Source organism: Sinocyclocheilus rhinocerous, unplaced genomic scaffold (genome assembly GCF_001515625.1).
Source record: "Sinocyclocheilus rhinocerous isolate Xijiao unplaced genomic scaffold, SAMN03320098_v1.1 scaffold1195, whole genome shotgun sequence".
In the NCBI taxonomy this organism is placed as follows: Eukaryota; Metazoa; Chordata; class Actinopteri; order Cypriniformes; family Cyprinidae; genus Sinocyclocheilus; species Sinocyclocheilus rhinocerous.
In genome coordinates this window covers 55,753-73,396 of record NW_015644626.1, presented here as the reverse complement: position 1 = coordinate 73,396, position 17,644 = coordinate 55,753, and the positions used below count along the sequence as shown (strand labels likewise).

The 17,644-nt window shown below is 34.3% G+C and overlaps 2 protein-coding genes across 4 annotated transcripts in view; one reads left to right on the top strand and one right to left on the bottom strand.

Moving 5' to 3' along the window:
* The window catches only part of LOC107758561 (uncharacterized), a 34,039-nt gene extending 27,425 nt beyond the window's left edge, over window positions 1–6,614 (top strand). The window contains exons 7-10 of one of the 2 annotated variants that reach the window (XM_016576327.1): window positions 2,349–2,509; window positions 3,280–3,409; window positions 4,251–4,277; window positions 6,375–6,614. In XM_016576327.1, coding sequence (XP_016431813.1) covers window positions 2,349–2,509; window positions 3,280–3,409; window positions 4,251–4,277; window positions 6,375–6,580 — 524 coding nt within the window. In that variant the 3' untranslated portion in view covers window positions 6,581–6,614. The remainder of the gene's footprint in view (window positions 1–2,348; window positions 2,510–3,279; window positions 3,410–4,250; window positions 4,278–6,374) is intronic. The other variant, XM_016576328.1, reaches the window with a different exon arrangement.
* A 3,997-nt stretch (window positions 6,615–10,611) lies between these two features.
* LOC107758559 (transmembrane protein 179-like) overlaps window positions 10,612–17,644 on the bottom strand; it is a 10,851-nt gene continuing 3,818 nt past the window's right edge. Inside the window, exons 2-5 of one of the 2 annotated variants that reach the window (XM_016576326.1) lie at window positions 16,561–16,792; window positions 14,283–14,420; window positions 11,491–11,569; window positions 10,612–11,252 (exon numbers count right to left, since the gene is read on the bottom strand). In XM_016576326.1, the coding sequence (XP_016431812.1) occupies window positions 11,070–11,252; window positions 11,491–11,569; window positions 14,283–14,420; window positions 16,561–16,792 (632 nt within the window). In that variant the 3' untranslated portion in view covers window positions 10,612–11,069. Of the gene's footprint in view, window positions 11,253–11,490; window positions 11,570–14,282; window positions 14,421–16,560; window positions 17,060–17,644 lie in introns of those variants that run through there. The other variant, XM_016576325.1, reaches the window with a different exon arrangement.

Below are 17,644 nucleotides of genomic sequence, written 5' to 3'. Positions count from 1 at the left end.
TTTATTTATATAGCACCATTTAAAACACAACCGAGGTTGAACCAAAGTGCTTTACATAAAAAGTACAAGAATGGAAACAAACATCGACAACATAAAACACCACATCGACATATAAAACACCACATCAATCATTGTATGCTACCAACATTAGATGTGCTTTCAACAGTTTCTTAAAAATTGACAGTGATTTGGCAGACCTGATCGACAGGGGCAACTCATTCCAAATTCTCTGCCCTTTTACAGCGAAGGCCCGATCACCTTTATATAGGTGATTTGTTCTAGGCACTACAAGTAATTTTTGATTCTCTGATCGTAATGTTCTAGGAGGATTATATGGGATTAAAAGGTTTTCCTGTTTCCCTGGATATTATTAAAGTCTGTAAGTTTGAATTCGACTCTGCGTCTCCTCGTTCCTCGCTCCGTGCTCCTCACAGTAGCGAGCCGTGACAATTGGCACTAAAACATGATTTTTCAAAACATTACATCAATTACAGAAGGCTAATAAAAATTTACCTTAAAAAGGGATAGTTCATCCAAAAATTAAAAAAATGTATTACTCACCCTCATGTCATTCCAGTTGTTGAATAAAGTCATTATTTTTGTTTTCTTTGCACACAAAAAGTATTTTTGTAGCTTCGTAACATTACGGTAGATCCACTGATGCCACATGCACTATTTTAACAATGTCCTTACTACCTTTCTGGGTCTTGAATGTTGTAGTTCCCTTGCTGTCTATGCAGGGTCAGGAAGCTCTCGGATTTCCTCAAAAATATCTTAATTTGTGTTCTGAAGATGAACGAAGGTCTTACGGGTTTGGAATGATATGAGAGCGAGAATTTTCAATTTTGGGTAAACTATCCTTTTAAGCATAATTTCTGAGAAAATCCTTCATATTTACTACAATAATTGTTAATGCTGTAAAATCATTATCAATTGTTTTGGATTCCTCTTTAAATGCTTAAAAGAATGCTAAAAATGTACTAATCATCAGCCCATCCAAGATATAGTTGAGTTTGTTTCTTCATTGGAACAGATTTGGAGAAATTTAGCATTGCATCACTTGCTCACCAATGGATCCTCTGAAGTGAATGGGTGCCGTCAGAATGAGAGTCCAAACAGCTTATAAAAACATCACAATAATCCACAAGTAATCCACACAACTGCAGTCCGTCAATTAATGTCTTGTAAAGCGAAAAGCTGCGTGTTTATGAGAATCAAATACTTGAAGACATTTTTAACTTCAAGCTGTCTTTACAAGGTGTTAATTGATGGACTGGAGTCGTGTGGATTACTTGTGGATTATTGTGATGTTTTTATCAGCTGTTTGGACTCCCTCCATTTTGACGGCACCCATTCAATGCTGAGGATCCATTGGTGAGCAAGTTGTGTAATACAGTACCAAATTTCTCAAAATCTCTTCTGATGAAAAAACAAACTAATCTACATTTTGGATGGTAAATTTTCAGCAAATGTTCATTTTTGGTTGAACTATTCCTTTAAAGCATTAGCTTTATGTAATTTAGTTTCATTTATTTATAATTTATTATATTTCTTATGACAATAGTGGCTATTTACAGAACCACGTTACCACAGTAATTTGCCATTTGGTAAATCTGTATAAAGCTTATTTAAACACACCTACTTTGCAATTTACTGTACACTCTAGGCCCATACAACCCAACAGCCTTTCATATTCTAAGTAAAGTTTTCTGATTGTCATAGCAAAATATCCACCGTAGCTTGGAAGCAGCTTCTAGTGAAAGCCCTTTTCAAAAAGTAATTCATATAGAGCCATTTACTCCTTCCACTTAGTGAGGAAGCAAAGAAATTGTACTACATCTAAGTCTACTGTACATAGTTCTGAATGATAAAAAACCTACAGAGCTAAATCACCTGAATGAGTAAACATTTATCTCAAGCATGCACTTTCTGTCTGCAGCTGATGGCGTTTTAGATCTCAGGCAGAAAAGCCATGTCGTGCCTTTGACAGTTTGAGGCCAGGGCATTTTTGTAAGCAAAAATGCTTTGCTAGTTTTCTGGAGGGACGGGTCGTTCTGCGTCTTCCCTATTGCCTTTTTCCTGGACGATGAAAAATGTATTGTATAGAGCAGCAATGTGTCATGAACGTCAAACTCAGCTGCAGAGTCAGCTTTCTGAGAGAAAATGCTTTCACCACAACATATCAGCTTCGTGGCACTGTGACATAGTTTCAATGCTAAATTATTCTCTGCTAAACGAGTTTCATCATGTAAACTGTTCCGACTAGAAACAAATATGAGTGTTGCTTTTTGCTGATGTGATGTCAAATATGTTGTTCTGCAGTTTGTGAAGTGCTGTTTATGTTACAGATTCATTGGGAGAGTGTGTGTCGACTCTTTCCAAAAGGTTCTCAGCCACCGAGTCATTCAGTGACGCTCTGAGTAGCATTTCTCATAGCCATAAGGAGAGACACTCTGAGCTGCGACACAGAAAAAAGCCATACATACAACAGGAAACTCCTAAAACAAAGGTAATACTGCAGCCAATGACACTTGGCACCAACACCATGATAAAGAAAAACAAAAAACGAATTTCTTAGAAATATACTTTTTGCAATTATGTTGGGTTTATATTATTAAATTTAATGAAAGTATAATCTGGTGTAACGTCAAGTAAAGACACCATGTACACCTGAGTACACATACATTAATTTCAAAATATTTTACAATATATTTTTTTTAAGTAAAAAGTATGTTTTAAATATCATGAATTAATAATTGAGAAATATTATTATTATTTTTTTTTTAGGAGTTGCACCAAATGACATTTTACAACCTGCGGTAACCTTGCCTTGTCATAAAATAGACCAAATTTTCCAATATTATCAGATTATTATCAGACATTTTGATATCAGAACATTTGTATCATCCTGAAATGTTTGACTTTGTGCCTTGTACTCGTCATTGTATTTACATATTTACAGTATGAAATGCATTTTTTTATGTATTTTTTACTAAATTATTACATTTGTCACATCATTGACCCACAACTTAATGTGATTTACTCACATATTACAGGACATATTTTTGGGCCATCATCTTTACTTGTGTAAATCACATTGTTTTTCACTCTACATTTTCTGTTAAAATGTCATGACATTTTATTGCTAACAATCTTGTCACATAAAATGCGTATTAATGTCAAAAAGTCTTATAGGAATCTACTGTCGCAGTCAAATGACTTCATATTGCCTCTATCAAACATTCTGGAAGTCAGTAGTTTTGTCTTTTCTGATTTCAGGTCATAAATGAAAAACTGCCCACCTCTATTCTGAAAAGGTCCAATGTGAGCAATGTGGAGTCAGACTCATCGCGCAGGCGAAAAAGCGAGAGGCGGGTTCGCTTCAGAGAGCCGGAGATCACTGTTCATGGTGAGTTCAAACAAACCTACTCTAGCAATCCGTAAAATCTCCAGAGACTCTTTGAACCGTTCTTTAAAGTGGTTCTCTGCATTATTAAGAGCTGGCACTTAAAAATAGTAAAGTAAATTAAACATGTTGAAGTGGGTTGTAAAAGAGGACGCAGTGTCTCGTTCCCTACTCAGGGAACCATGGTTACATAAGTAACCTGAGACGTTTTCATTTAGGTCTGCAGTTAATGAATCCCCTCGTTTTGAAAAAGAAAAGAAGGGATGCACAAACATACCCAAGTGATTTACTTACCAAATTAATTATACATGCAAATTAGGTAGTGTGCAATCTGTGCCAACAGCACTGTTATGTTAATGAAACAAGGAATTTAATTTAAGGAATTTAAAGGAAGGTAGTAATTCAGGGTGCCAATGTAGTTTGTTTAGATGCACAGTTTGTCTTTCTCTCAAGAGTTTATTTCAAAAGGCCTTATTGCAAAACCTAGGAAGAATGAAGGTCATGTGTTTCTGTGTCTCCAAAGATTTAAGTGCGGTCACATTAGCGAAATTTCACAAGCAAAGGTCCTTTGTCAGTTGTCAATGTTGTAGCTGGCGTATGAACCAAGCAGCATTCTGTTCATCAGTGCAGTGAAATCGGTTTAACCAATTTGAACTTGTTACACAATCTGCGTGGGGAAATCTTCTGCCCTCATGCGATGTTGATTACTATTGAAATGCCTGGATTTTGTGGAGCGGTAAATGTGGCTGCACCTTTAGTTATTTGAATGGTTATGGGTTTTACAAAGATTTTGACTAACGAACTCAAACCTAAACCATTCTTACCTTTTATGTTGGGTTTCCAGACATTCCGTACTATGACTGTTTAGGAGGTAAGTAGATAAGAAATGTGTTGGACAGTGTGGTGGATCTCAAAAAATGCATGAAAAGATGCATGATTTTCTTGCATGAAAGCTGGGACTCAGAACAGCCTGAGCATTTCTAAGTAGCCTTTTGCTGTGGTTTTATAAGTTTACATGAATGGAACTTCAGTTTGTTCGCCTTTGCCTATTAAATATTACATTCAGCTATATCATGCATGTACAACCAGAAGAAAATTACTTTTTTCTTAATTTTCTTTGGTTAAAAGTGCAGTTAGCGGTGTTAGCTCTTGTGGAATTTCCCCAGACTTAGCCAGTAAATAATGCTGCTTCATGTGATATCAGAAATTCCCTTCTTCCCACTTCTATATGTCTGTAATTATGAATTTGTGAGTTTACGAGATCTTATTAAAGCCAAAATTTATGAAAAATATTTTGTCAATACTAGCTTGAATAAAATGTAGTGTCCCATTCGTAGAAAACCATACAAACAATACATTCATCTAGATTGTCAGCTAACAATTCTGGAATTTTAGTCAAATAAATAGTTTTTGCTGTGTAAAATACATATAATGTGTATCACATGATTATTTATATACAGTACGTAATGTCTATCTAAAGCAACATTAGTAAAATTGCCTCTCACAAGACAAGCTAACAGCTAACTAGCATGCTCACAGCTTGCGTTTTTCTGTATGGGATGGCCTGTGAATGTGCAAACTGATTCAAAGTATAAAAGTAATAAAAACTATATTAAAAAAAACAAAAAAATACTTAGAGCATATTTAAAGAATTACTACGAAGCCCTGCACATGAGATGTAGGAGGGAAAAAAAACTGCCAAACGATTAATCGCGATAAATCACATCCAAAATAAAAGTTTTTGTTTACATAATATATGTGTGTGTATATTTATTATGTATAAAACATATTCTTAAATATGTACATGCATGTGTGTGTATTTATATATACATAATAAATATACACAGTACACACACATATATTATGTAAACAAACACTTTTATTTTGGATGCGATTAATCGCGATTAATCGTTTCACAGCACTAATATATACAGTGCACAGCATAAAGATCCTTCATTTAAACAAAATTGGCTAATTTACTTATCTTACAGAAAATATTGGCATATATTTTGTTGTTTTTATTAAGTATATGTTTAATATGTTTACATTTTGCCATCTTTCCATGAATTATATTAGTGATCATTAAGAAAATACATCTTTTATATTTATTCAGAAGGGGTGTACTCATTGATGCTGTGCACTGTATATCGTGGTCACAAAATAACAACATGTTCCCGCAACTTATTTTGTTCCCTCATTTTAGTTAGTTACTCGATTTAGGGTACGTTTACACAACAATGATCTACTAAAAACAGAAAAGTTCTTCCTTTACATTTTTCGCGTACAGACAACAATGTTGTCAAAACAATCGTCTTTCACACGGGATCCGCGAAAACGACTTAAAATCACTGTATTATGCATGCCAGACCAGTAGTTGGCAATGTCACTTTGTAAAGAAACACTACACAAACATGATACACATGCACATGACGTCACCATTTTCACAAATTTGCGTTTTTGTAGTTTACACAGAGATTACCGCGGAATCGTTTTCAAAAACTTTGAAACATGTTTTCAGAAGTTTGTTAGCAGGCCCCCAAAACGCAGTTGTCATGTAAATGAATCGCCAAAACATAAAAAAGTTTTCTGTTTTTAGTTGAAAATGGTGTTGTGTAAACACCTCCTTAGTAAATCATGGCAACGTTGTACTAATTTGTTCCCTTGTTTTAAATAAAACAAAATGAGGGAAGAATTAGCACACCATGGCCAAAATTTACTAAAACAAGAGAGTGAATTAATAAATTGCGATAACTAATTTTTTATTTGTGGCCATGATTTAACTATGAATAATGATTAGGTAATGAATAGTAAATTGTAGCTGTGAATTAATGCTGTGAAAATGAAGGAACTAATTCTTAATTTGTGGCCATGCTAGATATGTTTTTTCTGCATGTCATATGGCTCTGCTTTACACTGTTTTAAACCATTGCGCAGCAACAAATTTAGTATTTAAAATTGTGTGTTCCAGTCTACGACACTCCCCAGAGCCATTTGCACCTGGCCCTGCTCACCTGCCTATTCCTGCTTCTGTCTGCGCTGGGTCTAGCACTGTACTGCACGGACCGCCGGAGACCTCAGCGCGCCTGCGAAGAGCTGCAGACGGCACTGGCTGTGTACCTGCTTCAGTTCAAACAGATCGTTTGGGCCTGCTGGATCTGGCTGACCATGCAATGACCATAACTGACCACAGGGGGCAGCAACAGGCAGGGGGGGTGGAAAACATAAAAGGTCAGGATGTTTTTTGAAGGACTGTGGAGGAAATAAAAGATAAAGGTCCTCTTGTTTTTTATTGCTTTATTTTCACTGTTATAATCAGAATGGCCACCAGTCGAATTCTCTGAGGATCTTCAACATCCACCTCTTTTATTTTGTGGTTGATTAAAGGCCATGTGCTTTTCACACCATTAAGGGATGGTGTGTCTTTTTGCCCTTTATGGTGGCTAATGCCTCATTATACTGAGCCATATATATTGAGATCTTTGTATGTAGCTCTTTTTCCTTGTATAGCGGTTCTGGATGATGTGTTTTAAAGGAATAGTTCACCAAAAATGAAAATGTGTTGAACATTCACTCAACCTCAGGCCATCCAATATGTAGATGAGTTTGTTTCTTTAGCATTACATCACTTGCTCACCAGTGGATCCTCTGTAGTAAATGGGTGCCATCAGAATGAGAGTTCAAACAGCTGATAAAAATGTCATAATGATTCAAAAGTATTCCACACATTTTGTGAAGCAAAAAGCTGTGCGTTTGTGAGAAACAAATCCATCGTAATCCATCGTTTAAACTTTAAACCCTTTTACTTGTGAATTACTGTGATGTTTTTATCAGCTCTTTGGACTCTCATTCTGACGGCACCCATTCACTGCAGAGGATCCGTTAGTGAGCAAGTGATGTAATGCTAAATATCTCCAAATCTGTTCCGATGAAGAAACAAACTCATAAAAATCTTGATTAGCCTGAGGTTGAGTACATTTTCAGTACATTTTTATTTTTGGCTGAATGTTTCCTTTAAAGCATCTTTTGGTTCTTCTCCAAAGAATACTTGTGCAGCAATATTAATTAAAACCTTTAGCACTCAGAATTATACAAGAGTGTCGAGAGAGAAAACGAATGAATGAATTCCGTCCACAGGTAGAGCCCTACTGATATATTAATAGGTCAGTATTATCAGTCAAATTAGGCATGCAAGACATTGAATACCTTTACAGGTCTCTAATAAGCAATATGAAATGAGCCACATGTAACGGTGAGTACATGCATAATATCATGTGCATTGTCACAAATAGTTACATTTTAGTGCAGAGAACGCTTAGACACGCACACACACACATCGCATGCGCTTATAGAATGAGTAAACGCATGGCTGGATCATTTCCTGCTAGTGCTGTTCTTTGTGTTCATTTGCTTTATATAATATTTACCTCAATTTCTGAAGCGCTATTTTTGTCTTAGGATATAAATAGCAATATAAGGGCTTTCTGATTCAAAGAGTGAATTTAGGAAACTGCTGAAATAAATTTACTGTATTACAAAAATAAAGACAGGATTGAGTTGGAAATATGTTTATCCTCAGACGCATCCAAGAATGTATTGATTTTCATCCAGCTTCAAAACATCGTAATATTTTGATTTTGGTGCAACCATGTCATCTTATTTGAATTAAATATGAGATCAAAGACGTGATCCTCATTTTTATTGAGGATTCTACTGAAATTTAAGTTACTTAATAATATCACTGAAATGTTATATTGTTATTAGTAAAATGTCATGTGGTGCAACTCCCCAAAAACGTAATTATAATTTAGTTTTAGAAAAGATTTTATGAAAGATTATTTTCTTCTCTTTACCGTGAACACTCTTATGTCATTGATTATTATCAGGCCCAAAATCAGTCGGGCTTTACAGATTGTGCACACTGTATTCTCTATGAACCAATGTATCGCATTATATGACCCTTTTAATGTCCAAAAATATTTCATTTAATCAATGCTTTTATTTTTAATGCACTTGCTGTACATAATGTGGTTGAATGTGTCTGTGGAATGCAAGACAATGCTATTTATTTTACTAATAATCAAATAGGTTTAGAATACAAATATGCGTTTTATGCATTTATCAAACATGTAAATGACACTAATCATTGTTAAAGAATATATTTCAATGTAAATGAGAAAAGAGAACTGGCACAATGACGACACCTTTAGCATTTATCTACTTTACGAGAAACGAAGGGCAAAGCTGTTCTGTTAAGCACAAACGTTTCCATCTGCCACAAATTCTCTCAGAAAGAGATATGAGACTGTTAAAGGATGAGCTGGCCATATATTGTGTCATGCACTGCCAGATTGAACTGGCAAATGAAAGAATGCCATTTTAAATAGCTGAACGCTTTATGATACTCGCACTATTTCAGTTTATATTTTACATAAACCTGTACCAGCATCTTGGCTTAAGCCTAATAACGGTGCATTCATTTGTTTTACTATGTTTTATAAGAATCTTTTTTACTGTTCCGCTCAAGTTTTACACTTTTAGTCTCTTAATCTTTCTTTATAGCAGCAGCTGTTCAGTATCTATTTTTCTAGTTTTTGGGCAAGCATTTTCTATCAAATTGTATCAGCCTTTGGTTTCTAGTGTCAAAGTTGCTTATTTTCCATTAGCACATAAGTTGGCATGTGTTGCTTGAATTAAAGAGACAGTACACCCAAAATTGAAAACTCTGTCATCATGAAGAGATCTTATACACACTCACACACACACACACCTGTTCAAACATTTGGGGTCAGTAAGAATTTTTTCTGAAAGAAATTAATATTTTTATTCAACACAGATGCATTAAATTAGTGCTGTTCTTTTGAACTTTCTATTCAATATCCTGAAAAAAAATTATATATATATCATTTTAATTTATGCATTTAAAAAAAAAATATATATATATATATATATATATATATATACAGTATATTTGTTTTTTCAACATTGATAATAAGAAATATTCCTTGAACAGCAAATCAGCATATCAGAATGATTTCTGAATAATCATCTGACACAGAAGACAGGGGTAATGATGCTTTAATATCACAGGAATAAATTACATTTTTTAAATATATTAAAATATAAAACTGAGATTTTAAATTGTAGTAATATTTCTAATATTTTACTGTATTTTTAATCGAATAAATTCAGTTTTGGTAAGAGCTTACTTTAAAAATCTTACTTACTCCAAATATTTAATATTTATTAAAAATGCAGTTGAATTAATCCCCTTCAACACAATCGATTAAGAGAAGTTAAAGGTGCACAAATGCTGTGACCTGCATCAAATCACTGTGAGTTACTTGGATAGAAACACCTGAAAATGTCAAAACACAAAACAAATGTTTCATTATACCATGATATTTTGTGCACTGTATGGAGACGTTTATATAAATGCATATACATTTATGCAATATATAATTAGCACACTTGCTTACTATACCCATTTCAGGGGAATTCGGATGACAAAACGGAAATAAACTACATATGTTGTACTGTTGAGCTAGCCAATCGCTGAAGCAATAAAATCGCCCCAGGACAAGTACACATTCTCTATATTTAGTCTTTCTGTAATGTGTATTTCAATAGAGGTGCTTTTTGGCAGTATATTCACTGCATTTCTTTTGTTTCAAATGTTCAAAACCAAAAAGAGCTCTAAATCATCACTATAGTTTAAAGACTGAATTTGATTTATTTCATGATCAGAAAAATCAACAATTGCTTTGTATTTTCATCATCATTGCTGTATATGCTGCTATTACTGCTTTTATTAAATAAAAGCCCTAGACTTAGAATGTTGAAAGTTGCAGAGATGTGTTCACACTATTACACAATAAATAAAATGATGCACAAAACAATCTTATGCATAATGTTTTATACTCGGAAACGTGGGCCTGAGTGTGTTACAGAGTTACAGTGAACTGAAGAGACTATAAACGCGGAACTGCAAGAAATAATGTCGCAATTCTGAGAAAAAAGTCCGAATTACGAGGTGTAAATTCTAAATTGTGAGATATGTACTCAGAATTGTGAGATATAAACTCACAATTCTAAGAAAAATGTCAGAATTTGCAAAATAGTCAGTTATGAGATATTAACTATTTAACTATTTAAACTCGCAATTCTTCGAAATCTTAATTGTGAGATAAAAAGTCGCAATGACCTTTTTATTTATGTTTTTTTTTATTCTGTGGTGGAAATGGGCTTCCATGGAAATCTCTCTGGTTTCATTGAAAATATCTTCATTTTGTGTTTTGAAGATGAATGAAAGTCTTGTGGGTTTGCGACAACATGAAGTAGAAAAATAATTGAATTTTTCTTGAACTATCCCTTTAAGTTATTGATGTTCACTGTTTATTTTGTCCAGGGTCTTGTGTTTCAAGCTCAACATCAAAAAATGTAAATGATCTATGACCTCTGTCCGAACAATTGAGTGCACGTGAATGTCTGTTCTCAGTCATTGTCGAATGTCAAATAAAATGTTATTCAGAAGCATTTGGTTCAGTTAAGCTCAATTGAGGTCAATCTAAAGTTGAGAAACACCACCTAGTTGAGCCAAATTTAGAGGCTTATGAACACATTTTACTTGACAGTATATTTCAATGCGTTGAAAATGTTGAGTTGATCATATCATGCCACTTTTCTCATCTACCACATCAGAGCGCCGGCGTGACGAGCGTCCGAGTAGAAACATTTTCTCGTGGATTAAGCTGTCGACCAGATCCTCTTGACGGTAGTTATGATAGACCTTCAGAAAGGCCATGACAGTGATACCGAGCCAAGTCAGCCAGGCCGCCCACAACCCAAACTAGAGGAAGCAGAGGAGGACTGACTGTTATATTCATGATAAAAACTGGTAATAAGCAGTGTGAAACAGAAACTAGAAAAGGAAAATTCAAGACAGAGTCTGAATGTTGTCTAATGTTAAAGGTTGATAAAGTGCCGCAGGGAAGAAATGAGTGCATTTTTGGTTGAACTATCCCTTTAAGCCAACACAATGATTGATATAAAACACTCATACACATTTTTATTTTTAACTGACCAACCTGTGCTATGGCAAACTGGTCATAAAAAGCAGAGTTGTCCAACCCTAGTTCAAGATCAGTGTCCTGAAGATCTTCACAGCTAGAAATGAACAGTAGTCAGTTAGGAATAATTCACAGACACCTGAAGAATCAACATTTATCAAGTAGATATTGCTCATAAAAACTAAGAACAAAGCTGCTCGTCAGACACATTCAGAGTTTATATTGAAATAATGTAGAAGTCTGTGGACACTAAAATGTGACCCTGGACCACAAAACCAGCCATAAGGGTCAATTGAAATTGAGTTTTATACATCATCTGACAGCTGAATAAATAAGCTTTAGGATTTTGTTAGGATAGGATAAAAAATCTAAATACCGTATTGTCCCGAATATAAGATTTAAAGTTGGTTCAAATGAATTCTTAGCAATGCATATTACTAATCAAAAATTAAATTTTAAAATATTTACAGTAGGAAATTTACAAAATATCTTCATGGAACATGATCTTTAATTAATATCCTAATGATTTTTGGCATAAAAGAAAAATCAATAATTTTGACCCATACGATGTATTTTTGGCTATAGCTACAAATATACCCCAGCGACTTAAGATTGGTTTTGTGGTCCAGGGTCACAAATGTGATTGAACTCGAACAGTCACTGAAGTGAACTGAGCCAAAAGCCTCTGACTAATTTCAATGTCACCAAACCCTCTCTGACAGACGAAAAAAGGCCTACCCAATTAATTGTGGCTCTTTCCAAGCTATAAATACAGTCTAAAAACAACTATCTGTCATTGTTTTCAGTTTCTTATATACATTGTAGTGTTTTTATGCACACTGTAGAAGCAGAAAATAGTGGGATACCTGAGCATCATGCTTACCTGCTGGGCATACTGCCTCCTTCTGTGATAGCATCACACCATAGATTGAAACCCACACTGACTATTGTGCTGGACAGGAACACAACAAACACTACGAATGTGCTGATGAGCAGACTCAGGAAGGCATTGAAGATTGAGCTGTATAAATAATAAAGAGATTTTTACAGAAGTCACTCTCCAGTTGTTCCAAGCCTGTACTATTTTCTTTCTTCTGTGGAACACAAAAGAAGATATTTTGCAGAATGCTGAGCTGCTCTTTTCCGTAAAATGACAAAGGACAGTGATTCACTGTTTATTCTACAAAATGCTGTGTATAGTTATCTATTTCGTTTTTTTTATTAATTAGGGATGTAACGATGCACCCCGAGCCGGTTGAAAATCGATACAAATATGTGACGATTCACATTTTCATTTATAATTTGTCTTAAATCTTTTGTAAACAGAAAATAAATAATAATAATTGGGAGAAAATCGTATCACATTGTGAGTGGAGTAAATCATTACGTCCCAATTATTAATATTTATTTTAGTACATCTTTAAACTAAATTAAAATGAGCAATGTTGCAATGACAACTAGCTGAAAGTTCAGTTTATGATATTTTATTTGATTTCAGTTAACGTTTATTTTTTACGTTTAGGTTTAATTTTAGTTTGAGTTAACTAATAACCCTGTTCTGAAGCCATATAAATGTCATTGACGCTTGCTCATTCACACTTATTTGTCATGATTGGTCATGAGACATGCAAGAACAAATGATATTTGATGCCATTATGATTACACAAGCATGGTTGAGATTGGTGAGAGCTTCATTTACTATAACTTTACAACTTGTATATTTTGGCATACATACAGTATTATACAGTATACGTAGCTTCAGAAGACCTGGAGTATAGTGCACTATTTTTATTTTTATTTTTTAAACCATGTATGTACAGCATGTAACCATTTAATTTCATTGTATGGGGAAAAAAGCAGCTTGGACATTCCACCTAATATCTCTTTTTGTGTTCCACGTATAAAACTAAATAACATGGGTATGGAAAATATTAATGATGATATAATTTAGAATTTGGGATGAAATAACCCTTTTGAATGGTTTAAAATTATTTAAAAATGAAATAGTAGTTTTATAATAGCAATAATAAAATAATAGCTGCTTATACCGATTATCGTAGTGGCTTTTCCTGAGAATTATGTGTGATTTAGTTATATACTAAATATAAAAAGAGTGCAATATCTAGTGTGTATGTCTATTAAATGTAAACCATACTGGCTTTTGATTTCAGGCTGGACAGACTATAATCATATAGCAATGATTAATAATCAATCTCATTGTTCAGAATTCATTCCATGATTAGAAACTGTTCTAAACCATACAGTATAGCCACTGCCAGCTGATTTATACTTTATGTTAGGCCACACATTCTTCTTTAAAACAATGAAACTACTTAATCACAAATTGTGTCACATTGTATTGTTATTGAACATGTTTCCCATATAAAATCGAATTTAAAACTAAATATTTAAAATATCTTCATGGAACATGATTTTAATTAATATCCTAATGATTTTTGGCATAAAAGAAAAATCAATAATTTTGACCCATACGATGTATTTTTGGCTATAGCTACAAATATACCCCAGCGACTTAAGATTGGTTTTGTGGTCCAGGGTCACAAATGTGATTGAACTCGAACAGTCACTGAAGTGAACTGAGCCAAAAGCCTCTGACTAATTTCAATGTCACCAAACCCTCTCTGACAGACGAAAAAAGGCCTACCCAATTAATTGTGGCTCTTTCCAAGCTATAAATACAGTCTAAAAACAACTATCTGTCATTGTTTTCAGTTTCTTATATACATTGTAGTGTTTTTATGCACACTGTAGAAGCAGAAAATAGTGGGATACCTGAGCATCATGCTTACCTGCTGGGCATACTGCCTCCTTCTGTGATAGCATCACACCATAGATTGAAACCCACACTGACTATTGTGCTGGACAGGAACACAACAAACACTACGAATGTGCTGATGAGCAGACTCAGGAAGGCATTGAAGATTGAGCTGTATAAATAATAAAGAGATTTTTACAGAAGTCACTCTCCAGTTGTTCCAAGCCTGTACTATTTTCTTTCTTCTGTGGAACACAAAAGAAGATATTTTGCAGAATGCTGAGCTGCTCTTTTCCGTAAAATGACAAAGGACAGTGATTCACTGTTTATTCTACAAAATGCTGTGTATAGTTATCTATTTCGTTTTTTTTATTAATTAGGGATGTAACGATGCACCCCGAGCCGGTTGAAAATCGATACAAATATGTGACAATTCACATTTTCATTTATAATTTGTCTTAAATCTTTTGTAAAAATAAAATAAATAATAATAATTGGGAGAAAATCGTATCACATTGTGAGTGGAGTAAATCATTACGTCCCAATTATTAATATTTATTTTAGTACATCTTTAAACTAAATTAAAATGAGCAATGTTGCAATGACAACTAGCTGAAAGTTCAGTTTATGATATTTTATTTGATTTCAGTTAACGTTTATTTTTTACGTTTCGGTTTAATTTTAGTTTGAGTTAACTAATAACCCTGTTCTGAAGCCATATAAATGTCATTGACGCTTGCTCATTCACACTTATTTGTCATGATTGGTCATGAGACATGCAAGAACAAATGATATTTGATGCCATTATGATTACACAAGCATGGTTGAGATTGGTGAGAGCTTCATTTACTATAACTTTACAACTTGTATATTTTGGCATACATACAGTATTATACAGTATACGTAGCTTCAGAAGACCTGGAGTATAGTGCACTATTTTTATTTTTATTTTTTAAACCATGTATGTACAGCATGTAACCATTTAATTTCATTGTATGGGGAAAAAAGCAGCTTGGACATTCCACCTAATATCTCTTTTTGTGTTCCACGTATAAAACTAAATAACATGGGTATGGAAAATATTAATGATGATATAATTTAGAATTTGGGATGAAATAACGTGCTGTCTGCTAATGCACCTGCAATAAAATTTGATTATCATCATCAAACCATCAGAAAGATATTCTTGTTAAAACCACCATGTAAAAAATGCTAATTATATTCACCTGAAACTGTTATGACAATCATGACGTCTCTCCATGTTGATACCTTAGTTAGTTGATTCCCCTATCCCTTTTTATAGCATAATGTAAATATAATGAGGAACAATAAATATATATAGCCCTATATATATATATATATATAGGGCTGTCGCTAGGAATTCTGGGCCCTATGCACTGAATTTGCTATGGGGCCCCCTCAAAATCACGTTCAGTGGAGGTGGGTATGAGTTGCGATCGTAAAAAGTAAAGCATTGATTTTGAGCTAGACTGCTGGAAAGTTACTGCTAATTAATTCAGTCATCATTTCCTCACCCTCATGTCGTTCCAAACGACTTTCTTCTGTTGAACACAAAAGAAGATTTTGTAGAATGTCACCAAACCCAAAAGAAAGAAGTTCTTGCTTAGAATCCAGAGTTTAGCTGACTAGTTTAGTAGGATGGGGGTCACAAGAAGTAAAACCATGGTCCTCATTACCATGGGTATATGGTTTTTAAAATAAATAAGTTAACCCTTTTGAATGGTTTAAAATTATTTAAAAATGAAATAGTAGTTTTATAATAGCAATAATAAAATAATAGCTGCTTATACCGATTATCGTAGTGGCTTTTCCTGAGAATTATGTGTGATTTAGTTATATACTAAATATAAAAAGAGTGCAATATCTAGTGTGTATGTCTATTAAATGTAAACCATACTGGCTTTTGATTTCAGGCTGGACAGACTATAATCATATAGCAATGATTAATAATCAATCTCATTGTTCAGAATTCATTCCATGATTAGAAACTGTTCTAAACCATACAGTATAGCCACTGCCAGCTGATTTATACTTTATGTTAGGCCACACATTCTTCTTTAAAACAATGAAACTACTTAATCACAAATTGTGTCACATTGTATTGTTATTGAACATGTTTCCCATATAAAATCGAATTTAAAACTAAATATTTAACGAATATAGTAGCTCATCTGTGCTGCTGTATGACATAACTTCATCCATGCATCCCATCCACCGCACTGGCACGGGTCTAATACATGTGAGGCATCAACAAATTAGCAAGCAATACGATGAAAGAAACAATCGCTCACTCATCGTGGCCTTTGCAGATGAAGAGCAGCAGCCTCCAGGCTTGTACGGCGGACAGGATGAGCGACGCGATGCCGACAGCGGTGATGAAGCTGCAGGAGGACTGTGGTCCCCATTCCTCAATGATGAAGCGCTGCTTAGACACCGTGATGTTCTCGTTCTGCCACATCCCCCGCGTGAAAAGCAGACATTTCCCGCGAAAATCCTCCGTGTTCTCCGATAGAGGTACTATAGCTATAAAGCCAAAAACGAAGGCTAAAAAATAAAGGATGCATTGCGCGAATATTAAATTATCCATAGGCATTTTGTCTGAGCTGTACTGTCGCTGCGGCTCTCGCTCTCGCTGCAGTTGCGCAGTCGGACTCTGCAGCAGAGCAGAGAAATACAGCTCAAGGCATTTATTCCAGGAAAAAAAGCACCAGAAACCCACTACACTTCATTAGTTGTAGTTTTATGGAAGGCTAATCCATACAAATGCTAAGCGGGTAACACTTTTAATTAGTAAGCCATTAGTTCGTTAGTAGCAAATCGGATATGAGTAGGGGAAAATATTTAGTCAAGTTTGTTGTATTTGGATTTTAGGCCAACTATCGGAAAGTTACTGCTAATAAATTCTGTCATCATTTCCTCACCCTTATGTCGTTCCAAACGACTTTCTTCTGTTGAACACAAAAGAAGATTTTGTAGAATGTCACCAAACCCTTTTGGTTACCCTTGATTTCTACTGTATGGACAAAAATTTCTTGAATTTCTCAAATTATGTTCCACAGAAGAAAGAAATTCATACAGGTTTGGAATGACATGATGTTGAGTAAATGATGACAATTTATATTTTGGGGTGAATCTCCCTTTAAGAACTTTATTATCTGTAAATAATAAACACCTAATTGATATAAGACACTGATATTTATCTTTAATCAGGCCCTTATTGAATTAACATTTTACTTCAAATAAAATTAATTAGAACTAAACATCTAAAAAGAAAGAAGTTCTTGCTTAGAATCCAGAGTTTAGCTGACTAGTTTAGTAGGATGGGGGTCACAAGAAGTAAAACCATGGTCCTCATTACCATGGTTATATGGTTTT